The 19,349-nt window shown below is 47.2% G+C and overlaps 1 protein-coding gene across 1 annotated transcript in view; it reads right to left on the bottom strand.

Moving 5' to 3' along the window:
• Positions 1-19,349, bottom strand: part of FNDC1 (fibronectin type III domain containing 1) — a 133,087-nt gene that overhangs the window by 75,428 nt on the left and 38,310 nt on the right. The window contains exons 2-4 of the mRNA XM_065590375.1: positions 10,370-10,576; positions 5,797-5,895; positions 1,365-1,482 (exon numbers count right to left, since the gene is read on the bottom strand). Coding sequence (XP_065446447.1) covers positions 1,365-1,482; positions 5,797-5,895; positions 10,370-10,576 — 424 coding nt within the window. The remainder of the gene's footprint in view (positions 1-1,364; positions 1,483-5,796; positions 5,896-10,369; positions 10,577-19,349) is intronic.

Genomic DNA, 19,349 nt, shown 5'->3' with positions numbered 1-19,349 from the left:
CTCTCCTGAGCCAGGATCTTTTGGCTGTAGCTTCCCCCAGTGGATCAAGGATTCCAGGCACCATCCACCACCACAATCCCCATCCAAGTGGGATTTTACATCACTAGGGGCCAAGCGCCCTGAAGTTAATATATCCCATTGTCATATACTTAGATCACTAGCCTGTGAGGCAGGGGCCTTTTTTTCATGACACATGTGTACAGCACAGAATGGTGCCTGATCCTGATCGGGGCCACTAGAAGCTACTGAAATACAAATGAAGAGTAATAATAAAAACGTTCCTTAGCATCTTTTAAGCACACATTTTTCTATGTCTTTAGTTGAGTCAATCACCTTAAGCCAGGTGCCTTTTTAGTCTTTATAGCTCCTTTCTTGTAACAGGGTCGCTTGCCCTTGGGCTGGAGAGCCTGGGACTAAGCCAACCCTGATTCCAAAATGAGCCTCACCTGAAGCGAATCAGGTTCTCTGATTTAAAGGCCGCAGGAAGCTGCAGAGGGGTGACTGGTTGAGAGAGAAGATTGAGTTCCAGCCAGAAAGGGCTGAGAACTGGTGGCTTCAGGTAGAGTTTATGAATTTCGATTGATCTGTGAGGTTGGACTCAATCAGTCATGATATTCTTGCTCAATAACTTTCTTCAGTCTTTTTAAACCCTGAAATGGGGCCTAAGCCCCAAAATTTGGATCTGAACTGTCCCCAAATTTAGATGTTTCTAGATACGGGATTTTGTCTTTCTATCAACTACTTTGGCTAAGAGGAGAAACTCTTATAAATCTTGGATTGAAAATTGACCAGCAGAGGTTTACGACCCTTCTAATTTGAGGCCTTGTATCTCCCTGTCAGATGCTCTATCAGGCCAGGGAAAGCTTTCCCCATAAACTAAAAACTCCAGTTTATCTAGTATATCACACATGTAGTGGAGCAAATTAAGGCTGCCAGTACTGTTAAGGTAGAGGGGAAAGAGAATGCAGTGAGACCTTATACAGTTAACAAGAATATCCCAAGTTATAATAGCTAATGCTAACAAAATTTTGGAAGGGATATTAAATCTCATGCTTCAGAATTTAAGCCAATCTCTAACTATTAGAGAACTAGATGAGCCCTGATGTGGGAACACATTTTCCTACATCTACCTACTTCAGGATTCTCACTCCATCCTCTGAAGCATCTGGTGCTGGCCACTGTCAGAGACAGGATATTGATGTATATAGACCCTTGATCCAATATGGCAATTCCTATGTTCAAATTTTGCCTTCAATCAAGCTATGCCTGTAACTACACTTTATTATTTAAATGACAAACAAAGCTGTAAACAATGAAATATTTAGTATACATCTTGAAAACAACATCACCACAAAGTAAAGTACCTAGTTGGGTCAACCTTCTTCGGTTTTTCATATATGGGATCCGTCCACGCAACAAGCACAGATTGAGAGGACATAACACGAACGCTTATGTCTTTTGCCTCCTCTAGCTCATCCTCCTCTGAAATGACAAGGTAACACAGTGAGTCAGTAATGAGAACTTTGGAGATCTCAATGAAGTAGTAATTGTGCTACAATGACATTACCATAAATATACTGTACTGATAAATGACTAACACAGATGATGACACAGGATACACTGAGAACAGGGAGAACCCCACAGCAATATGATTCTCCCTGCTATGTGTCTTTGTACAAGAATAAGGTGCGGTTTTGTTGTTCAGAATTCTATAAGCATTTAGCCAATTCTAACCAGTTATTTATAGCAGACAAATTATTAAAATACTCCCATTCCTTGCCCCCAGCAAACCCACCACAAGGGCTGTGCAGAGGATAGAAATTCCATTTCATGAAAGATTTTGAAATTTGGTTTCATTGTGAATTGTAGGGAAACCTGAAAATTTAGAAATTATCTGTGAAGGAAATTTTTAAAAAAAATTGTTTTGGATCAATCAAAAGGGTTTTTTCCTACAAAAATGAAATATTTCATTTCAATTTCAACTTTTTTATTTTTAAATATAGAATATAAAATATTTTAAAAGTCACTTCAAAATGATAAATCAAAATGTTTCATTCCAAAAATGTCATTTTGGGGGGTGGGGAGGGAAATAAAATTTCAGCTAAATCAACATAATTCCTCAAAGTATTCTGATTTGGGTGGATCTGCACATTTTCTGAAAGAAAATGGTTCCATCAAAGTATTTCTGACCAGCTCTGCCTACCACCTTGTGAACAGGACAATCTATGCCAGTGGTTCTTCAACTTTTGTACTGGTGACCCATTTCACATAGCAAGCCTCTGACTGAGACGCCCCTTATAAATTAAAAACACAGTTTTATATATTTAACAGTATTATAAATGCCGGAGGCAAAGCGGGGTTTGGGGTCCCGACCCCCAGTTTGAAAACCCCTGGTCTAGGCTTACTGTTATTACAATAACAATCATTCTCCAGATATTCCCAGGGCACAGAACAAATGAAGCACAAGGTTCACACCCCCTGGGCTCTACAGAAGGGTAACATTTAGAAATTGTTCAGGTCTGAGGAGGGCTGGGGCCAGTAAATCTTTGACCCTGCAGAGCCACAGTCACTCTGCAACGGGGGAAGTGATCCAGCTACAGGGCTTAGTGCAGTCCTGAGGTTGTAGTATTTGCCACAGAGCAGCTCTACTGCTGCTTCAGTCAAGGAGTGAAGGAAAAGGATTCCTCTCCAGGCCAGGCCCCACAGAAATCCCCAGTGCGCATTCCAGTGACTTGGGCTGTGAGCTGGGACCAGGATTTAGTCCTTTATTAATATCAGCATGAATACAAACTTTAATGCTGTAAAATTGGATCCCCCCCTTCATATTTTACGGTGTACTTTTTCAATAACACTTCACTGCTACCCTGGTATTTCTGACTAGCTAGGCTGGTTGTGTGTTTGTTTGTTTAAATATCTTATCCAAGGACCAGCTAGATCTCAAATTTGGTTATCCAAAATGAAAATATGATTATCCCAATATGATAGTATCTAGCTTTTATATAGCACTTTTCATCAGTAGATCTCCAAGTGTTTTTACAAAGGAGAGCAGTAAGATAGATCGGGAAATTGAGGCATATGCAGGAGAAATAATTTGCCCAATGTCACCCAGCAGGGCAGCAGCAGAATAGGAACTGAACCCAGGTGTCCTGGCCCAGTGTGCTATCCACTAGAGCACACTGCCTCACTCTGTATAGCTTTGCAGCTAAAATGAGTTTTATTTTTTTAAAATTCAACTGATCAACAGTTTCCTCCCTTATGGACAGGAAGGCCAATCTGTTCAGAACTGCCTTTATAATACCAGCCATCCTGAGGTCAGAACTGAAAAATGGCCATCAGCTTCAGTTTCCCTGTAAATGCCATTGAGTAGCAGTTGTACTTCCCACTGCATTTCAGAGACTCATTTGCATTGTGCACTCTCCCTTAAGTTCAATGTAGGATACATCTGGCTGTCTTGTGCTTTTCAGTTTCATTAACAACAAACCTGAAACAGGGAACCACATTTCAGTCTCAGCATGATGCGCCAATCAGTCAGTAACAAACCATGGCCACACCTATACACACACACACACACACACACACACACCACACTTTCCATGGGGATTGAACCTAGGCCCTTCAACACCGAAAGTACAAGCTCCTGCTTCTGAGGAGAAGGAGAACTCCTTGTACTGTGAGTAGAAGGGTATTACAGTTGTTGAGGCTAGCCTCGGGGAGGAACATGCACCAAGGGCCTGAGTCAAAGTCCATTGAAGTCCATTGAAAAACTTCCATTATCTTCAACGGGCTTTGGATGAAACTCTAACCCTGTGTGTTATGCTTGACATGCTTAGTGCCAGTGTAAGACAATGGCTTGTCTGGTAGACAATAAGTAATTATATTTTACTTGTCAAGAGCAAAATTTTGGTTGCCCAGGACAACAGGGTTTTTCCAAGCCTAACAACCACTATTTAAAAGAAGTAAGAATTTTTTTTCCCCATTAGAAAGTGGATTTTCAGCCATCTCTGTTTAACGGAAGCATCATCTTGAAACAAGATACAGAATGACAAATGAAAACCATGTAATTTCTCTACAAGGTGTGATTTTAAAATGGAAAAAATTAGCATGACAGATTGATGATGTGACCTTCCAAGGAGAAGTCTGAGCCATGACACTAATATAACATAGTGCCCAGATCAGGAATGGTTAATTTCATCACCCAGTTAAAAACATCGAAAATGTTCTTCTACCCCCAGCATACTCTAACTGTAATGTGATGAGGTGAGAAAAATGCCCGGCCATGTTGATGACTTAAAGCCACGAGTTCATTTCTAACCTCAGTTACAGTACACAGATGTGCACTACCTCATTTCCGGGGAAGACGGGGAAGCTGCAGATACCTACTCCCTCTGAAAATCAGGGAACTAACACAGATGTTTACATTCAGGCACTCAAGCCTGAAAATGTGGGCCTGGATCCTCAATGGGCCCACCGCTAGGGTTACCATACGTCCTCTTTTTCCCGGACATGTCCGGCTTTTCGGCAGTCAAACCCCTGTCCGGGGGGAATTGCCAAAAAGCCGAACATGTCCGGGAAAATGGCGGCTCTGCTTCTCCCCGACTCTTCGGCTCTGTTTAAGAGCCGGGCTGCCCGAGAGCTACCGGCTTCGGGCAGCCCTGTGCCTCCAGACCCTGCGCCGCTGGAGCCCGGGAGGGGAAGTGCCTGGCTGGGGGCGCAGGGTCTGGAGGCACGGGGGCTGCCCGAAGCCGGTAGCGCTCGGGCAGCCCGGCTCTTAAACAAAGCCGAAGAGTCGGGGAGGAGCAAAGCCGCCGCAGCTGGAGGCTCTGCTCCTCTTCGGCTCTGTGTAACTTACACTGTGTCAGTTACACAGAGCTGAAGAGGAGCAGAGCCTCCAGCCGGGCGGCTCTGTGTAACTGACACAGTGTCAGTTACTCAGAGCCAAAGAGGAGCAGAGCCTCCAGCCGTGGCGGCTCTGCTCCTCTTCAGCTCTGTGTAACTGACACAGTGTAAGTTACGCAGAGCCACCGCGGCTGGAGGCTCTGCTCCTCTTCGGCTCTGTTTAAGAGCCGGGCTGCCCGAGAGCTACCGGCTTCGGGCAGCCCCTGTGCCTCCGGACCCTGCGCCGCTGGAGCCCGGCAGGGGAAGTGCCCGGCTGGGGGCGCAGGGTCCAGAGGCATAGGGGCTGCCCAAAGCCCGAGCGCTACCGGCTTCACGGTTTGCTGGGCAGCCTCCAGACCCTGCGCCCCCGGCTGGGTGCTTCCCCTCCCGGGCTCCAGCTGCGCTGGGGAAGCGCTGGCTGGGGGCGCAGGGTCTGGGGGCTGCCTGGCAAACCCTGAAGCCGGTAGCACTGGGGCAGCCCTTTCCCCCTGGCTGGGAGTGGAAGGGAGGAGGGGGCGGAGTTAGGGTGGGGAAGGGGCGGAGTTGGGGCGGGGCTAGGGGTGGGGAAATGGGCGGGGCCAGGGCCCGTGGAGGGTCCTCTTTTTTTATTTATGAGATATGGTAACCCTACCCACCGCTCTTTCTCTTATAGTCACTAGGAGCTTTGCCACTGGCTGCAGTCCTTTAGGCACAAATCTATTGAGCCCATTATGAACAAATCTATTCTACTGTTATTTTTTACTAATTGAATTACAGGAGCAACCAGAGACATCAGCCAGGGTCAGTGCCCCAGTGTTAGGTACTGTACCAAAAATCTAGTAAGAGACAGCTCCTGTCCCAGTCTATAGTCACAAAGCAGCATATATTTCACTTTTATACACATGGCGCCACAACTTGCCTGCAAATATAAAAACAACATACCTGAGACCTTGCTCTTGGTTAAAGCTGCACTATAGACTGGCTGACTCTGTCCTTGGGAATTCCTTGACTGCAGTGAAACCACATAAACCGATTCAGATGCTACATGTGAGAAAAAGCACAGAGACTTTTCTATAATCTTTTCCACAGCAATGGTAAACAATGTTTCAATATTGTCAAGCAGACATCTTGTCACATTTTTATTAGGGAAATTCTATCTCTAGAGGAGGGAAAATCAGTTTCCTTGAGAGGTAACTTGGAAATAGTTAGCATTTACATCTAGAGGTTTTCATATGCATAGGTGCATATGATGGCATTTTAGAGACAGGTACACTATCTATAAGATGAAATAGTGTAGCATAAATCTCATAATCCGAAGTTTGTTTGTTTGTTTGTTTTTTACTTTCTCCTGAAAATTTTCCAATTACTTTAAAAACATTATTTGCTCATTCTCTCTCTCTCTCTCTCAATGGCAGCTGACTTGTAGAATAAAGGCAGTGAAAGACAATGCTGCAGTTTAAAACACTGCATAGTATTTTTCATCATTACTTACTGCCGGATCCAGTGCTCACTGAGTTAATGAAAAGAATCCCAATGACTTCAGTTGATATTGCCCCTGAACAATGCAGGATGATATTTACCCTTAGTTACATTGATGCGTGATAGAGATAGAGAGCACAGGGAGCTTCTCTCACACACATATCTCATCCCAGCAGCAGCTCCACAGGGTTCCAAACTAGCTTGCTGGGCTGCAGGAGTGACTTGCACAGAACTTGGAGGGAGGAGCACAGGTTGCAGGAGGGAAGAGTTTGGAGGAAGCATCAGGAAGTCAGTGTGTGTGTGCACACGGCTAGAATGCTAGCTGGAGTCGCAACAGCCCTGCATATAGTTCTCTTCATAAAGAGCCAGTTTAGTTTAGTGTTAGCAACTTGGAGTCTTCTCATGCAGTAAGCAGTAAAGTTTGCTGCAGAGTGTACTCCTTACCTCTCTGAATTATTTGGCCTATGACAACAGGATGACTCAGGAAACTTCCACACAGCCAGCCCTGCTCCACTCCCTTGTTGACTCAGTATAGTAAGAAGGATCTTACCTTCCATGATAAATATTTACCTGCTAATTAATGTCTTGATTCAGCAAGGTACTTGAGGCCATGCCTAACTTTAAATCTGACTTCAGTGGGGTTACTTACAGGCTTAAAGTTAGACACATTCTTAAGAATCTTGCTGAATCTGGACCTAAAACTCATCCCTTGATGTTTAAGCAGTTCTGTGCTATGATGTGGATCACTTGCCCCATGTTGAAAGTCAATAAGCATGTCTTAGCATTGCCAACTTTCTAATTGCACAAAACAGAACACCCTAGCCCTGCCCCTTCCCTGAGGCCCTGCCCACTGACCCACACCTTCCCCAAGGCCCCGCCCCCCCACTCACTACATTCCCCCTTCCTCGGTGGCTTGCTCTCCCCCGCCCTCACTCACTCTCAATGGGCTGGGGCAGGGAGTTGGGGTACGAGAGGGGGTGAGGGCTCCAGCCTGGGGTGCGGGCTCTGGAGTGGGGTCGAGGATGAGGGGTTTGGGGTGTGGGAGGGGGATCCAGGATAGGGGGTGGGGCCAAGGGATCTGGAGTGCGGGAGGGGACTGTGGGTTGAGGCAGAAGGTTGGGGTGTGGGAGGGGGTGAGGGCTCTGGGCTGGGGGGGCTGGCTCTGGGTGGGGCTGGGGATAAGGGGGTTAGGGTGCAGGAGGGAGTGAGGGCTCTGGGGTGGGGCTGGGAATGGGGGGTTCAGGGTGTGGGAGGGGTTTCTGGCTGGGGCAGGAGGTTGGGGTGCAGGGGGAGGTGAGGGTTCTGGGCTGGGGGTGCGAGCTCTGGGGTGGGGCCAGGGATGAGGTGTTTGGGCTGTGGGAGGGGGCTCCAGGTTTGGGGGGGCTCAGGGCTAGGGCAGGGGGTTGGGGCACAGGGTTAGGGCATGGGCTTACCTCGTGCTGCTCCTGGTCAGTGGCACAGTGGGGTAAGGCAGGCTGCCTGCCTGTCCTGGCACACCGCGTTGCATGTGCCCCAGAAGCAGCTAGCAGGTCCGGTGCCTAGGCGGAGGGGGGAGCAGGAGGCTCCACTCTCTGCTCTCACCTGCAGGCATGGCCCTTAGCGCCCATTGGCCGGTTCCCAGCCAATGGGAGTGCAGAGCTGATGCTGGGGGCTGGGGCAGCGTGCGGAGCCCCGTGGTCCTCCCACGTAGGAGCCAGACCTGCTGGCCACTTCCGGGGTGCAGCGCAGTGACAGGACAGGTAGGGACTAGCCTTGCCTTAGCCTGGCAGCACCGCCGACCGGACTTTAAACGGCCCGGTCGGCGGTGCTTGCTGGAGCTACCAGGGTCCCTTTTCGACCGGGTGTTCCTCTAGCGTATCTTAATAATTCATTTGTTGTTATATTAAATACAGTAGCTCTGAAATTAACAGCCTCCTCCGTTGACTCAAATGGTCTCGATCCTTCAAGTGCTTGGGCAAAGTGCAGTAGGGAGCACAAGGTTGTTGTACGCTAGTGCTGCCAGAAGTGGAGGCCATATGTGGGCCCAGCAACATTAGGCATTATGGCATAGTCACCTGCAATGAGGGGAAATATGTCTCATCCCCATTGAGCACCCACCCAGTTCCTCTGATGAGTATAGGGGTGTGAGCAGAGAATGAGGAGGTATAGGTTTAAGTGGGACCCTCAGAATGCAAAGGAGAGACTTAACTATGCACTCCCTTCTTTGGCCTTACTTCTTCTAGGCAGGAATAACTTGGTGGCTATATGCATGCACTGCTCTCCTTAATGCAGCATCAGGTTCTGCTGCACTTTTTGTCCTGGCCATCATCTTTTACCTTGTGCTTACATTTGCACATTCCACATTGTGCAGCGTCAATCCCTAACAGTTTGCATCAGCATGTTTGGTAGGGTTACCATACGTCCGGATTTTCCCGGACATGTCCGGCTTTTTGGGCTCCAAATCCCCGTCCGGGGGGAAAGCCCAAAAAGCCGGACATGTCCGGGAAAATCGGGACATGCCGGCCAGCGGTGCGGGTGCTCGGGGATCGGGCCGGGGGCTCGGGCCGGGCCCGCGGTGCGGTGCCTGGCCGGGGGCTCCGGGGCCGGGCGCTCGGGAGCTCCGGCGGGGCCGGGTCGGGTCGGCCGGGCCGGGGCCTCCGGCGGGGCCGGGTCGGGTCAGGTCGGCCGGGCCGGGGCCTCCGGCGGGGCCGGGTCGGGTCGGGTCGGCCGGGCCGGGGCCTCCGGCGGGGCCGGGTCGGGTCGGGTCGGCCGGGCCGGGGCCTCCGGCGGGGCCGGGTCGGGTCGGGTCGGCCGGGCCGGGGCCTCCGGCGGGGCCGGGTCGGGTCGGGTCGGCCGGGCCGGGGCCTCCGGCGGGGCCGGGTCGGGTCGGGTCGGCCGGGCCGGGGCCTCCGGCGGGGCCGGGTCGGGTCGGGTCGGCCGGGCCGGGGCCTCCGGCGGGGCCGGGTCGGGTTGGGTCGGGTCGGCCGGGCCGGGGCCTCCGGCGGGGCCGGGTCGGGTCGGCCGGGCCGGGGCCTCCGGAGGGGCCAGGTCGGGTCGGCCGGGCCGGGGCCTCCGGCGGGGCCGGGTCGGGTTGGGTCGGCCGGGCCGGGGCCTCCGGCGGGGCCGGGTCGGGTCGGCCGGGCCGGGGCCTCCGGCGGGGCCGGGTCGGGTCGGGTTGGCCGGGCCGGGGCCTCCGGCGGGGCCGGGTCGGGTCGGGTCGGCCGGGCCGGGGCCTCCGGCGGGGCCGGGTCGGGTCGGGTCAGGTCGGCCGGGCCGGGGCCTCCGGCGGGGCTGGTCGGGTCGGGTCGGGTCGGCCGGGCCGGGGCCTCCGGTGGGGCCGAGGCCGGTCGGGTCGGCAGGGCCGGGGGCTCCGGCGGGGGGATCGGGGGCGCCAGCCGGGCCGGGGACTCGGGGGCCGGGCCGGCGGTGCCAGGCCGGGCCGGGGGTGGTGGGCCGGGGCCGGCACCCCAGGGCCGGGGACAGCCTGGACCGCGCCTCCTCCCCCCACACTCCCCCTTACCTGCTTCAGGCTTCCCGCAACTCAAATGTTCGCGGGAAGCAGGGGAGGGGGCGGAGACTTTGGGGAGGGGGCGGAGTTGGGGCGGGGCTGGGGGCGGGGCCGGGCCCCCGTGGAGTGTCCTCCTTTGGGAGGCACAAAATATGGTAACCCTAATGTTTGGCATTGTCATTTAAACTACTAACATGTGGCCTATGATCCTTGAGCACTGTTAAAAATATACACATTTCCAGTCTGAATTTGTCTAGCTTCATCTTCCAGCCACTGGATCTCATTATACCTTTGCCTGCTAGATTGAAGAGCCCATTATCACCTTGTAGGTACTTATAGACTGTGATCAAGTCACCCCTTAACCTTCTCTTTGTTAAGATAAATAGATTGATCTCCTTGAGTCTATCACTGTAAGGTACATCGGAACGGAACCGCACAGTGCAGTACTGTATATGCAACAAAAGGAACAGAAACCAAACTGTCGGGCTGATGCCCAAGGCTAGCCTTGCACCAACTAAGCTAGACCCATAGCATGGAAATTCAGCTCACCTAGTTTCTTAGCTTCCTGGTTTCTTTCATGTTTTTGCAGAGGAACATAACTCATCTTTCGGCTGCTTTCCCCATAACCCAAGAGGTAGCCTTGAGATCTGCGTGGACTCCTGAGGCCTGAGGCCTGGGGTAACTTCCACCGGACAGGTAACTTGTTGCCTGGAGATCGGACACGCACTCTCAAAGGTTTGTTTGGCACTTCCTTCTCTTCAAAAAACAAGCAAGAAAACACACAAAAACACCATATTACTATTATGCATTTGTCATATATGGCAGTAGTTGTCTGTCTGCACGTTTAGCCATAAAATAACATCAAAATCTGTTTATAGCTCTTTTTAATTTTGTGATAAATCCAACCCCAATAAAAACATGTTTTCCAAGAGTGGAGTACAACACAATATATTTTTCCCAGACACTTCAGACAAAATGGTGTACGACATCCAAAGTGAAAACATATCATATTGCAAGTATTCCTGCCAGAAATCTTGGATGTCTTACAAATCTCGTTTCATCTTTTCCCTTCCCCTCCCGCCACCCTACGGCTTTAGGCACCTAAGTACATTATTTTCTGGCAAGTATTACAGGTCAGTATAAAATACAGTACAGAAATATTACACTCTTTATAACTTTCCTATAGAAAACTATGTACACTGAAAGCAGTTTCTGCTCTCCAGTACAATCAGTTGTAGTTCTGGTCACCTACAGCTTCTTAATCACGCTTTCTTGCATGTGCCTTAACTCTTGACTTCTAAAGTTCAAAATTACAAACTTACTTTATATGATCACTCATGCAGATAACACCACAACTGGTACTTTATAAAGGTCATTGTATTTGATATTTCTAATAAGTTAGAAACTTTCCTCTTAAGAAATCATATTTATATGACTACTGCTTGAGCAACTAAGTCACTCATTCCAATGGCATTACTTTCTTTTTTGTGCCAGTTCCCATTTTAAATATACATGGTATCATGCTAACAAGTACACAACGGTTAAAGTAGATAGCTCCCCCTACTGTTTCTCTCACTGCACCAGCCAGGAAGGAGTGTCGCTTACCCAAACTGGGGAGAGAAGCTAGATCTGTGTTCCCTCCCATTTCCCTTTATTTTAATCCCTGCTAGCACCATTCAGAGAGCAGGCACACTCATTAGATGGCACATTTCCTTTGTGAGATCAAGTTGCTCTAAAGGAAGTGTCACTGTCTACACAAAGTTTCAGAAAAGGATTAGATTGTCTTTTCTGGGCTCTGGGTCATCACGCTCCTGTGGCTGTCAGCATTTTGCTACAAGTTAGAAAGTTGCAGAGTAAAAAAAAATACTAGAAGAAGAAAGACGTGTAAAACTTTAGCTGATGTGATTGCACCAGCACCATAGGGCTCCAGTTCTGATTTGGATGCTGATTGGGACTCCTTGATGCTACTGCAATGCAAAAACTAAATTTGAAAAATATCAATCAATAAATAAAGACTGGAAAGTATATAATAGACACCCTGCAGATAAAGCAAGTTCTCGCCTTAATTTTGCTTTCACTCTAGGCCATAGGCGCAATTCTCCTTTCAGTTACACCTGCAAAACTTACTGAGCTCAGGGTTGAGGCAATAGCAAAGAGAATTTGTCCCTCTGAATCCAAATATCCCCAGTTGGAGGGACTGAGTGAGCACGCCTACTTTTGGTACCAATTCAAGAAAATATCCCTATGCAGGGATGCATGTAAGCACATACTTAACTTTAAGCATGTACTTAAGTCACATTGGAACTAACAGGACTTAAATACTGCTTAAAGTTAAGCGCATGCTTAAATGCTTTCCTGAATCAGGGCCTCAGAGGAGCTACTCACATATTCAAAGGTCAACTATGAATGATAACTAACTGTAGTCTGTAACCTATCATTTAAATCAGCTTCTGTACCAAATGACCGGAAGATAGCTAATATGACGCCAGTTTTTTAAAAGGGCTCCAGAGGTGATCCCAGCAATTACAGGCCAGGAAGCCTGACTTCAGTACCTGACAAACTGGTTGAAACTATAGTAAAGAACAAAATTGTCAGACACATAGCTTAGCACAATTTGTTGGGGAAGAGTCAACATGATTTTTATAAAGGGAAATCATGCCTCACCAATCTACTAGAATTCTTTGAGGGGGTCAACAAGCATGAGGACAAGGGGGATGCGGTGGATATAGTGTACTTAAATTTTCAGAAAGCCTTTGACAAGGTCCCTCACCAAAGGCTCTTAAGCAAAGTAAGCTGTCATGGGATAAGAGGGAAGGTCCTCTCATGGATTGGTAACTGGTTAAAAGATAGGAGACAAAGGGTAGGAATAAAGATCAGTTTTCAGAATGGAGAGGGATAAATAGTAGTGTCCCCCTGGGGTCTGTACTGGGGTCTGTACTGGGACCAGTCCTATTCAATATATTCATAAATGATCTGGAAAAAGGTTTAAACAGAGAGGTGGTAAAATTTGCAGTTGATACAAAACTACTCAACATAGTTAAGTCCCAAGCAGACTGCAAAGAGCTACAAAAGGTAGCTACAAAAGCTCTCAAAACTGGGTGACTGGGCAACAAAATGGCAGATGAAATTCAATGTTGCTAAATGCAAAGTAATACACATTGGAAAACATAATCCCAACTATACATATAAAACGATGTTATTCTCCGACAGATCTAAATTAGCTGTTACCACTCAAGAAAGAGATCTTGGAGTCATTGTGAATAGTTCTATGAAAACATCCACTCAATGTACAGCAGCAGTCAAAAAAGTGAACAGAATGTTCAGAATCATTAAGAAAGGGATAGATAATAAGACAGAAAACATCATATTGCCTCTATATAAATCCATGGTACACCCAAATCTTGAATACTGCATGCGGATGTGTTCGTCCCATCTAAAAAAAGATATATTGGAATTGGAAAAGGTTCAGAAAAGGGCAACAAAAATGATTAGGGGGATGGAACGACTTCCCTATGAAGAGAAATTAATAAGACTGGGACTTTTCAGCTTGGAAAAGAGATGACTAACGGAGGATATGATAGGGTTACCATACGTCCTCTTTTTCCCGGACATGTCTGGCTTTTCGGCACTCAAACCCCCGTCCGGGGGGAATTGCCAAAAAGCCGAACATGTCCAGGAAAATGGCAGCTCTGCTCCTCCCCTGTCTCTTCGGCTCTGTTTAAGAGCCGGGCATGGGGGCTGCCCGAAGCCGGTAGCGCTCGGGCAGCCCGGCTCTTAAACAGAGCCGGGCTGCCTGAGCGCTACCGGCTTCGGGCAGCCCCCATGCCTCCGGACCCTGCGCCGCAGGAGCCCGGGAGGGGAAGTGCCCGGCTGGGGGCGCAAGGTCCGGAGGCAAGGGGGCTGCCCGAAGCCCAAGCGCTACCGGCTTCACAGTTTGCCGGGCAGCCTCCAGACCCTGCGCCCCCGGCTTGGCGCTTCCCCTCCCGGGCTCCAGCTGTGCTGGGGAAGCGCCGGCTGGGGGCTTCCCAGCAAACCGTGAAGCCGGTAGCGCTCGGGCAGCCCTTTCCCCGTGGCTGCGAGTGAGAGGGAGGAGGGGGAGGAGTTGGGGCGGGGCTGGGGTGGGGAAATGGGCGGGGCCAGGGCCCGTGGAGGGTCCTCTTTTTTTATTTAATAGATATGGTAACCCTAGGATATGATAGAGGTCTATAAAATCATGACTGGTGTGGAGAAAGTAAATAAGGAAGTGTTATTTATTCCTTCTCATAAAACAAGAACTAGGGGTCACCAAATGAAATTAATAGGCAGCAGGTTTAAAATAAACAAAAGGAAGTATTTCTTCACACAACTCACAGTCATCCTGTGGAATTTTTTGCCAGAGGATGTTGTGAAGGCCAAGATTATAACAGCGTTCAAAAAAAAGAACTAGATAAATTCATGGAGGATAGATCCAGCAATGACTATTAGCCAAGATGGGCAGGAATGGTGTCCCCAACCTCTGTTTGCTAGAAGCTGGGAATTGGTGATAGGGGATGGATCACTTGATGATTACCTGTTCTGTTCATTCCTTCTGAAGCACCTGGCATTGGACACTGTTGAAAGACATGATACTGGGGTAGATGGACCTTTGGTCTGAACCAGTATTACCGTTCGTATCTTCTTATGATGGGGTACTGCCAATAGTGCTGAAAATGTAAGTACTGTGACAATCTTTATTAAGCAATCATCTGCCCTAAGCAACCACCTAAGGTACCTCAATCATTTCCCAAAGTTAAATTATCACTTGCAAGGGATCATTTTTCCAGTGTGACCAGAGACTGCCTAGACCTGGTCACAGAGCTCTCCTAGCAGACCATCTGAAAAGGTTTGGATTTCAGTGCTCCTAAAGCACATGCTCCATGACGGACACGGCTTGGGGGCACAGGGCATTGTGCACTTTGCAGAGTTCTGTGTATTGCTTTTCGTTTTTATGCTGAAACACCTTTTGATTTGATGTAACTATTATATAACTGACCAACAGGTCAATGGTTCAGCTGACATTTTAATCTGTTTTCATTAAGTATTTATAGTTCAATTGTTTTATAAAGTTAAAGTTTTAAAATATTTTTACTTGTGTGGCCAGATTCACCTCTACATCCTGGCTTCTTTTCACCAGTCGTTCAACACAAAGCAGATATAAACCCAGATTAACCAGCAAATTAAGCCAGCTTTACAGCTGCTTTGAGTAGCTGGCACAATGCAAATGGGTCGGAGCGTAGCAATGGATCTGGTCCTAAGTGTTCTATAAAAAAATAACAATTTTTATATTAAATAAGTATTTCATTTATGGGATTCCCTTTCACTTTTCAAATAACATTCTCAGTCATCCTCATTAAAAGGCTACCTGCTCAAGCAACCACTTTTTCTTGTTCCTTTGAGCTGTCACTTAATACAGGTTTTACCATATAACCCATTTTCAAAGGTCAATTATTTACAGACCGCATATGCTATCCAGTGCTAATTTACAGTCCCGTCATACAGAACTATAAATCTAGCAAATTCAAGTCCTGAATCTCCTCTTCCCCTTTATTTTGTAATAAATGTACATTATTGCTGAAGCTTTTCTTCACTGAATCAACTAAGAAGAGCTCACACTAGCTAAATAATGTAATTAAACCTTTGAGAAGCTTGTTGGCTGAGTGTGGCAGGAAGGGAATCTACAGTGGATCATTTTTTTTCTTCACCAGTTAGTGTCATAGTCATTCCAGTTGGAAAGCTATAAGGAGTTCCAGGGGACAAAGGGTATAAAAGAAACCAAGCCAGCCAGAAAGCCGTATGGAAAGTATTCTATTTAAAACAAATGTAGCTTTAGGCAAAAAGAAGTGTATCTGCTCTAATGTTAAATGAAGGACATTCATTCAGATTTTAAAAATAGGACATTGCAGGTTTTAAAAGATATTCCTTATCCTAGTTCCAGGGATTACTGCTTGTCTGCCCTATTTTATTAATAACCTATTTCTTGTTGCCACAGTTCAACCCCAATTATCTGAAGGTGTCAAGGGCACCAAACACTTTTGAGCAGACAGAGGTTCAGCTGGCTTTTGTATCTGCACTCAAGGCTAGGAACCCTGAGCACCAATCCTGCTAAACCTGCTTATTTATGGAGAGCAGGCTGGATTCTCCTAGGCTAGCTGGCACTGCAGCTCCATAGGGCCAGAACGCCTCAGGACTGAGCTGCACATGAGTCCTGGCCATGAGAAGCTAAACTCCCTAGGACAGGACTAAAGCTGGAGTCTTGTGGGGGTTTGTAATTCCCTGGGACCAAAGCTATTGCACAGCTCACTATTAGAGCGAGATCCTGAATTCACCTCGGCTATTCAGTTGTATCTGGGGATAGGAGAGAAGAGGAATTCAATATTTTAAAAATCACCCAAGCCTCCAAAACCAACAAGCCATCCCACCACAGCTATTGATTCAGTTACAAATTTCAAAGTGAACACATTCCAAGAACTTCCCAACCCCAAAATACATTGTGTGCTCCTGATGCCAGAGAAACCCTGAAGCTAGCAAGATCTGAAAGCCAGTCTAGCACAACAGTGACTGCCGGAACTGCTAATGAGACCACAGGTTAGATTTTGTGGAATACTGGTGTAAGCAGTATTCCACAAAAGCATTTTAGAGCTCAGTAGAATTTGGGTTCTGAAGAGAGGAGGGCAGGTCAGGGAAGGAAAAAATTCTCTGTTTGGCAGAGGGAGGGCGACAGGCTGAAATAGAGGAAGGGGAAGTTTCCCCGAAAATGATTACACTAAGGTGAGATGAAAATGGGAGAGCAGGTGGAGAATCTGGTTCAGAGGAAGGGTGAAGGAAGTGGTGGAGCTGGGAAGAAGCAAAGAGAAGAACACGAGCGGGGCAGGAAATGAAGGATGGGAAAAGACAAAACAAAGCTGGAATAATTTTTTGGACACCCAACAAAATGGATCATCCATTACAAATTGGGGCTTGCAAAAATCCACCCGGCTCCTGAGAGCAGATTAATAAGAGAAGCTAATAAAAGACAGCCTGGGGTTTACTGAAATACACATTAGGAGCCAGATTCAGTAAAGGTGATGCAAAGAGATGCAAACAACACCTCCCTTCTCAGGACTGGATTCTCCCTAAGGAAGGGCAGGAGCTTTAAGTCACAGCTATGTCTTCCATGTGCTGAATCAATGTGCCCCACCACCCTGGCTGGTCTGAAATGAACCATGACACTGCCCACTTTGGGGGCACTGCTGACCTCAGAGGGGCCCTTGAGTGGAGAGGTGTTGCCAATGCTTTCTGCTATCAGTCTCCCTCTCCCAGATGACTTCCCCCATGACACTGGAACTGCCAAAGACAAAACATTTCAGAGCAATGTGAAAACTCAGAGCCCACCATTTTTATTGCACCCGAGATGTTTCCGTGTTCACTACTCTTCCACAGAAATCTAATCTTACCTTTTAGAGATGCAGGGGGTTTCAGCTGCATGGCTCCCATTGGGCTTTGAATCAGGCCTTCAACAAAGCAACAAAGACTCCTTGACTTCAGTCTGCTTTGAATCAGGTCCTAAATCAGGAGTCATAATTACGAACCCCCTCTCATGCCCAATACTTTATTTCAACTTTCAACCTCTCATGCCCAATACTTTATTTTGGAGCTAGTGGCTACTCTAAGTGAGCTGCTTGGTAGAGCTGGGGATTGAGTCTCTCTCCCCCCTTTTTCCTTTCCTTCGTGCCTTTTAAATACTGCTACCATTTTCTGGACGTGCAGTTAGGCACTACTGATGTGGCAAAGCTGAAGTAGCTGCACGCATCCAGACATCTGATATCTTCTAAGAAGCTGCCCATTAAAAAAAAAGTATTTATTAAAGTTAAGTCAGGAGTAGCACTACAGATTATTTCTCTCACACACTCTTTTAGAAGGAAACCCCACATTATCTGCCTATACAGGAAGCTGTATCTTGGCCCCAAGAATTCAGGCCTGACTTAGGCCCTAGTCTTATCCATTCACAGTCAAAATACCCATTGATTTTTCCAGAGTTTTTGTCTGGGATAAAGCTTTATTTAATGAGCTTCCTCCAGAGCACAAGGTCTAAGGCAGCCTACAACATCTTCCAATGGCCACACAAGGAGGAATGCCTTATTTGCCAAATCACACAAATTCTTCAGAGAAGCTCATCAGTTTTCTAGTAAAGTAAAATGATCAGCCACAGAAAAAAGGACTGACTCTAGCTGGGGGGAGGAGAGGACCCTACAAGTCAAAACATTCTATTAAATTAACAAGCCATCATAGTCAGATACCACAAAAATATCAGGAGTTGTCAATTTAGCACCACAAAGGACATAATTACTATTCAGTGTTTGCTTTTCACTTCCTTAGTCAGCAAGAACGTTTCTGTGTTTTCATTCCATGTGGTATTACTGTGGAGCTGGAAAACTGGATAGTCTGCTGCAAAGATTTCAGGTAGTTAGCAAGAGTTTAGTGGCAAATATTCCTATAATTGAATGCAATCCACATGAAACAGATAGAGAGCTCTCGGAATACCTCTCCTTCTACACATGTTTTAAATCAGTGTGTCTAAGTACACTGCCATGTGCGGAAGGGCAATGTAACAAAACCAGTAGAGATCAATTTCTGTCATTTAGTAATAATGAGCACACAATAACACACTGATTGAAAACACTCATCAGAAAGGACTGTAAACGTCAGCTGACAACTAAAATATTATTGAGATCATTTTTATGCTTGCAAAATAAAACAAATAAATTGCAGTCTATATTGTACAGATAATGGATGATCTGTTCACTAAAATAGAAAGTTTCAGCTATCAAATAAGATCTGTTGATTGATTGATGGATTGGATTGATTGATTGATTATGGGCCCATCAGATAGGATCAGGGCACTTGTGCAAAAGTTAAAATAACTAATATGAAAGACCAAATAAAATGGATATTAATACCAAACTGCTTGATTCACTCACCACCCTCCAACAGTAAATCCCCTTTTGGTTTAACCAGCCACTCTCTGCTTCCTAACTGCAATCAATTGCCCTCTGGTTTAATAGCTAGACAGGACAGGTGCAGCTTGCACCACAACTCAAAAGCTGCCAAATTCATGCATTGGCAGCCTGCAAGAAGGATCAAAATCCAGAGCCACCAAGAATGTTCTGCAACCTGCCCAATAAGTTCATCACTAGAGACAAGGGAACAAGGGCATTCCAGCCAATTGCAACTACCATGACAGGGCACAGGGCCTGAGGGAATCTCAAACCGTCAAGATATTTCTGTTGAATTGGATACTAATGCAACAAGTGCTAGCTGGATTCCAACCTCTCTTAAATATAAACTCTACCGCTATAATACTGGAGTCATAGGTATGCTCAGCTGTCCTTGTACAAACAAAAAACACTCTTTATGTGAATTTACTACTTCTTTAAAAAAAAAAAAAAGTACCTGGGTCAGCCTGGCTGCTAGGTGGCAATGTTCTGCACTACTATTCACGGGACCTGATTTACCTACTGGTCCCAGTCTCTTG

The sequence above is a fragment of the Chrysemys picta genome, chromosome 3 (genome assembly GCF_011386835.1).
Source record: "Chrysemys picta bellii isolate R12L10 chromosome 3, ASM1138683v2, whole genome shotgun sequence".
Classification (NCBI taxonomy): domain Eukaryota; kingdom Metazoa; phylum Chordata; order Testudines; family Emydidae; genus Chrysemys; species Chrysemys picta.
The sequence above is the reverse complement of the archived record's forward strand: the minus strand, read 5'-3'. Positions and strand labels throughout refer to the sequence as shown.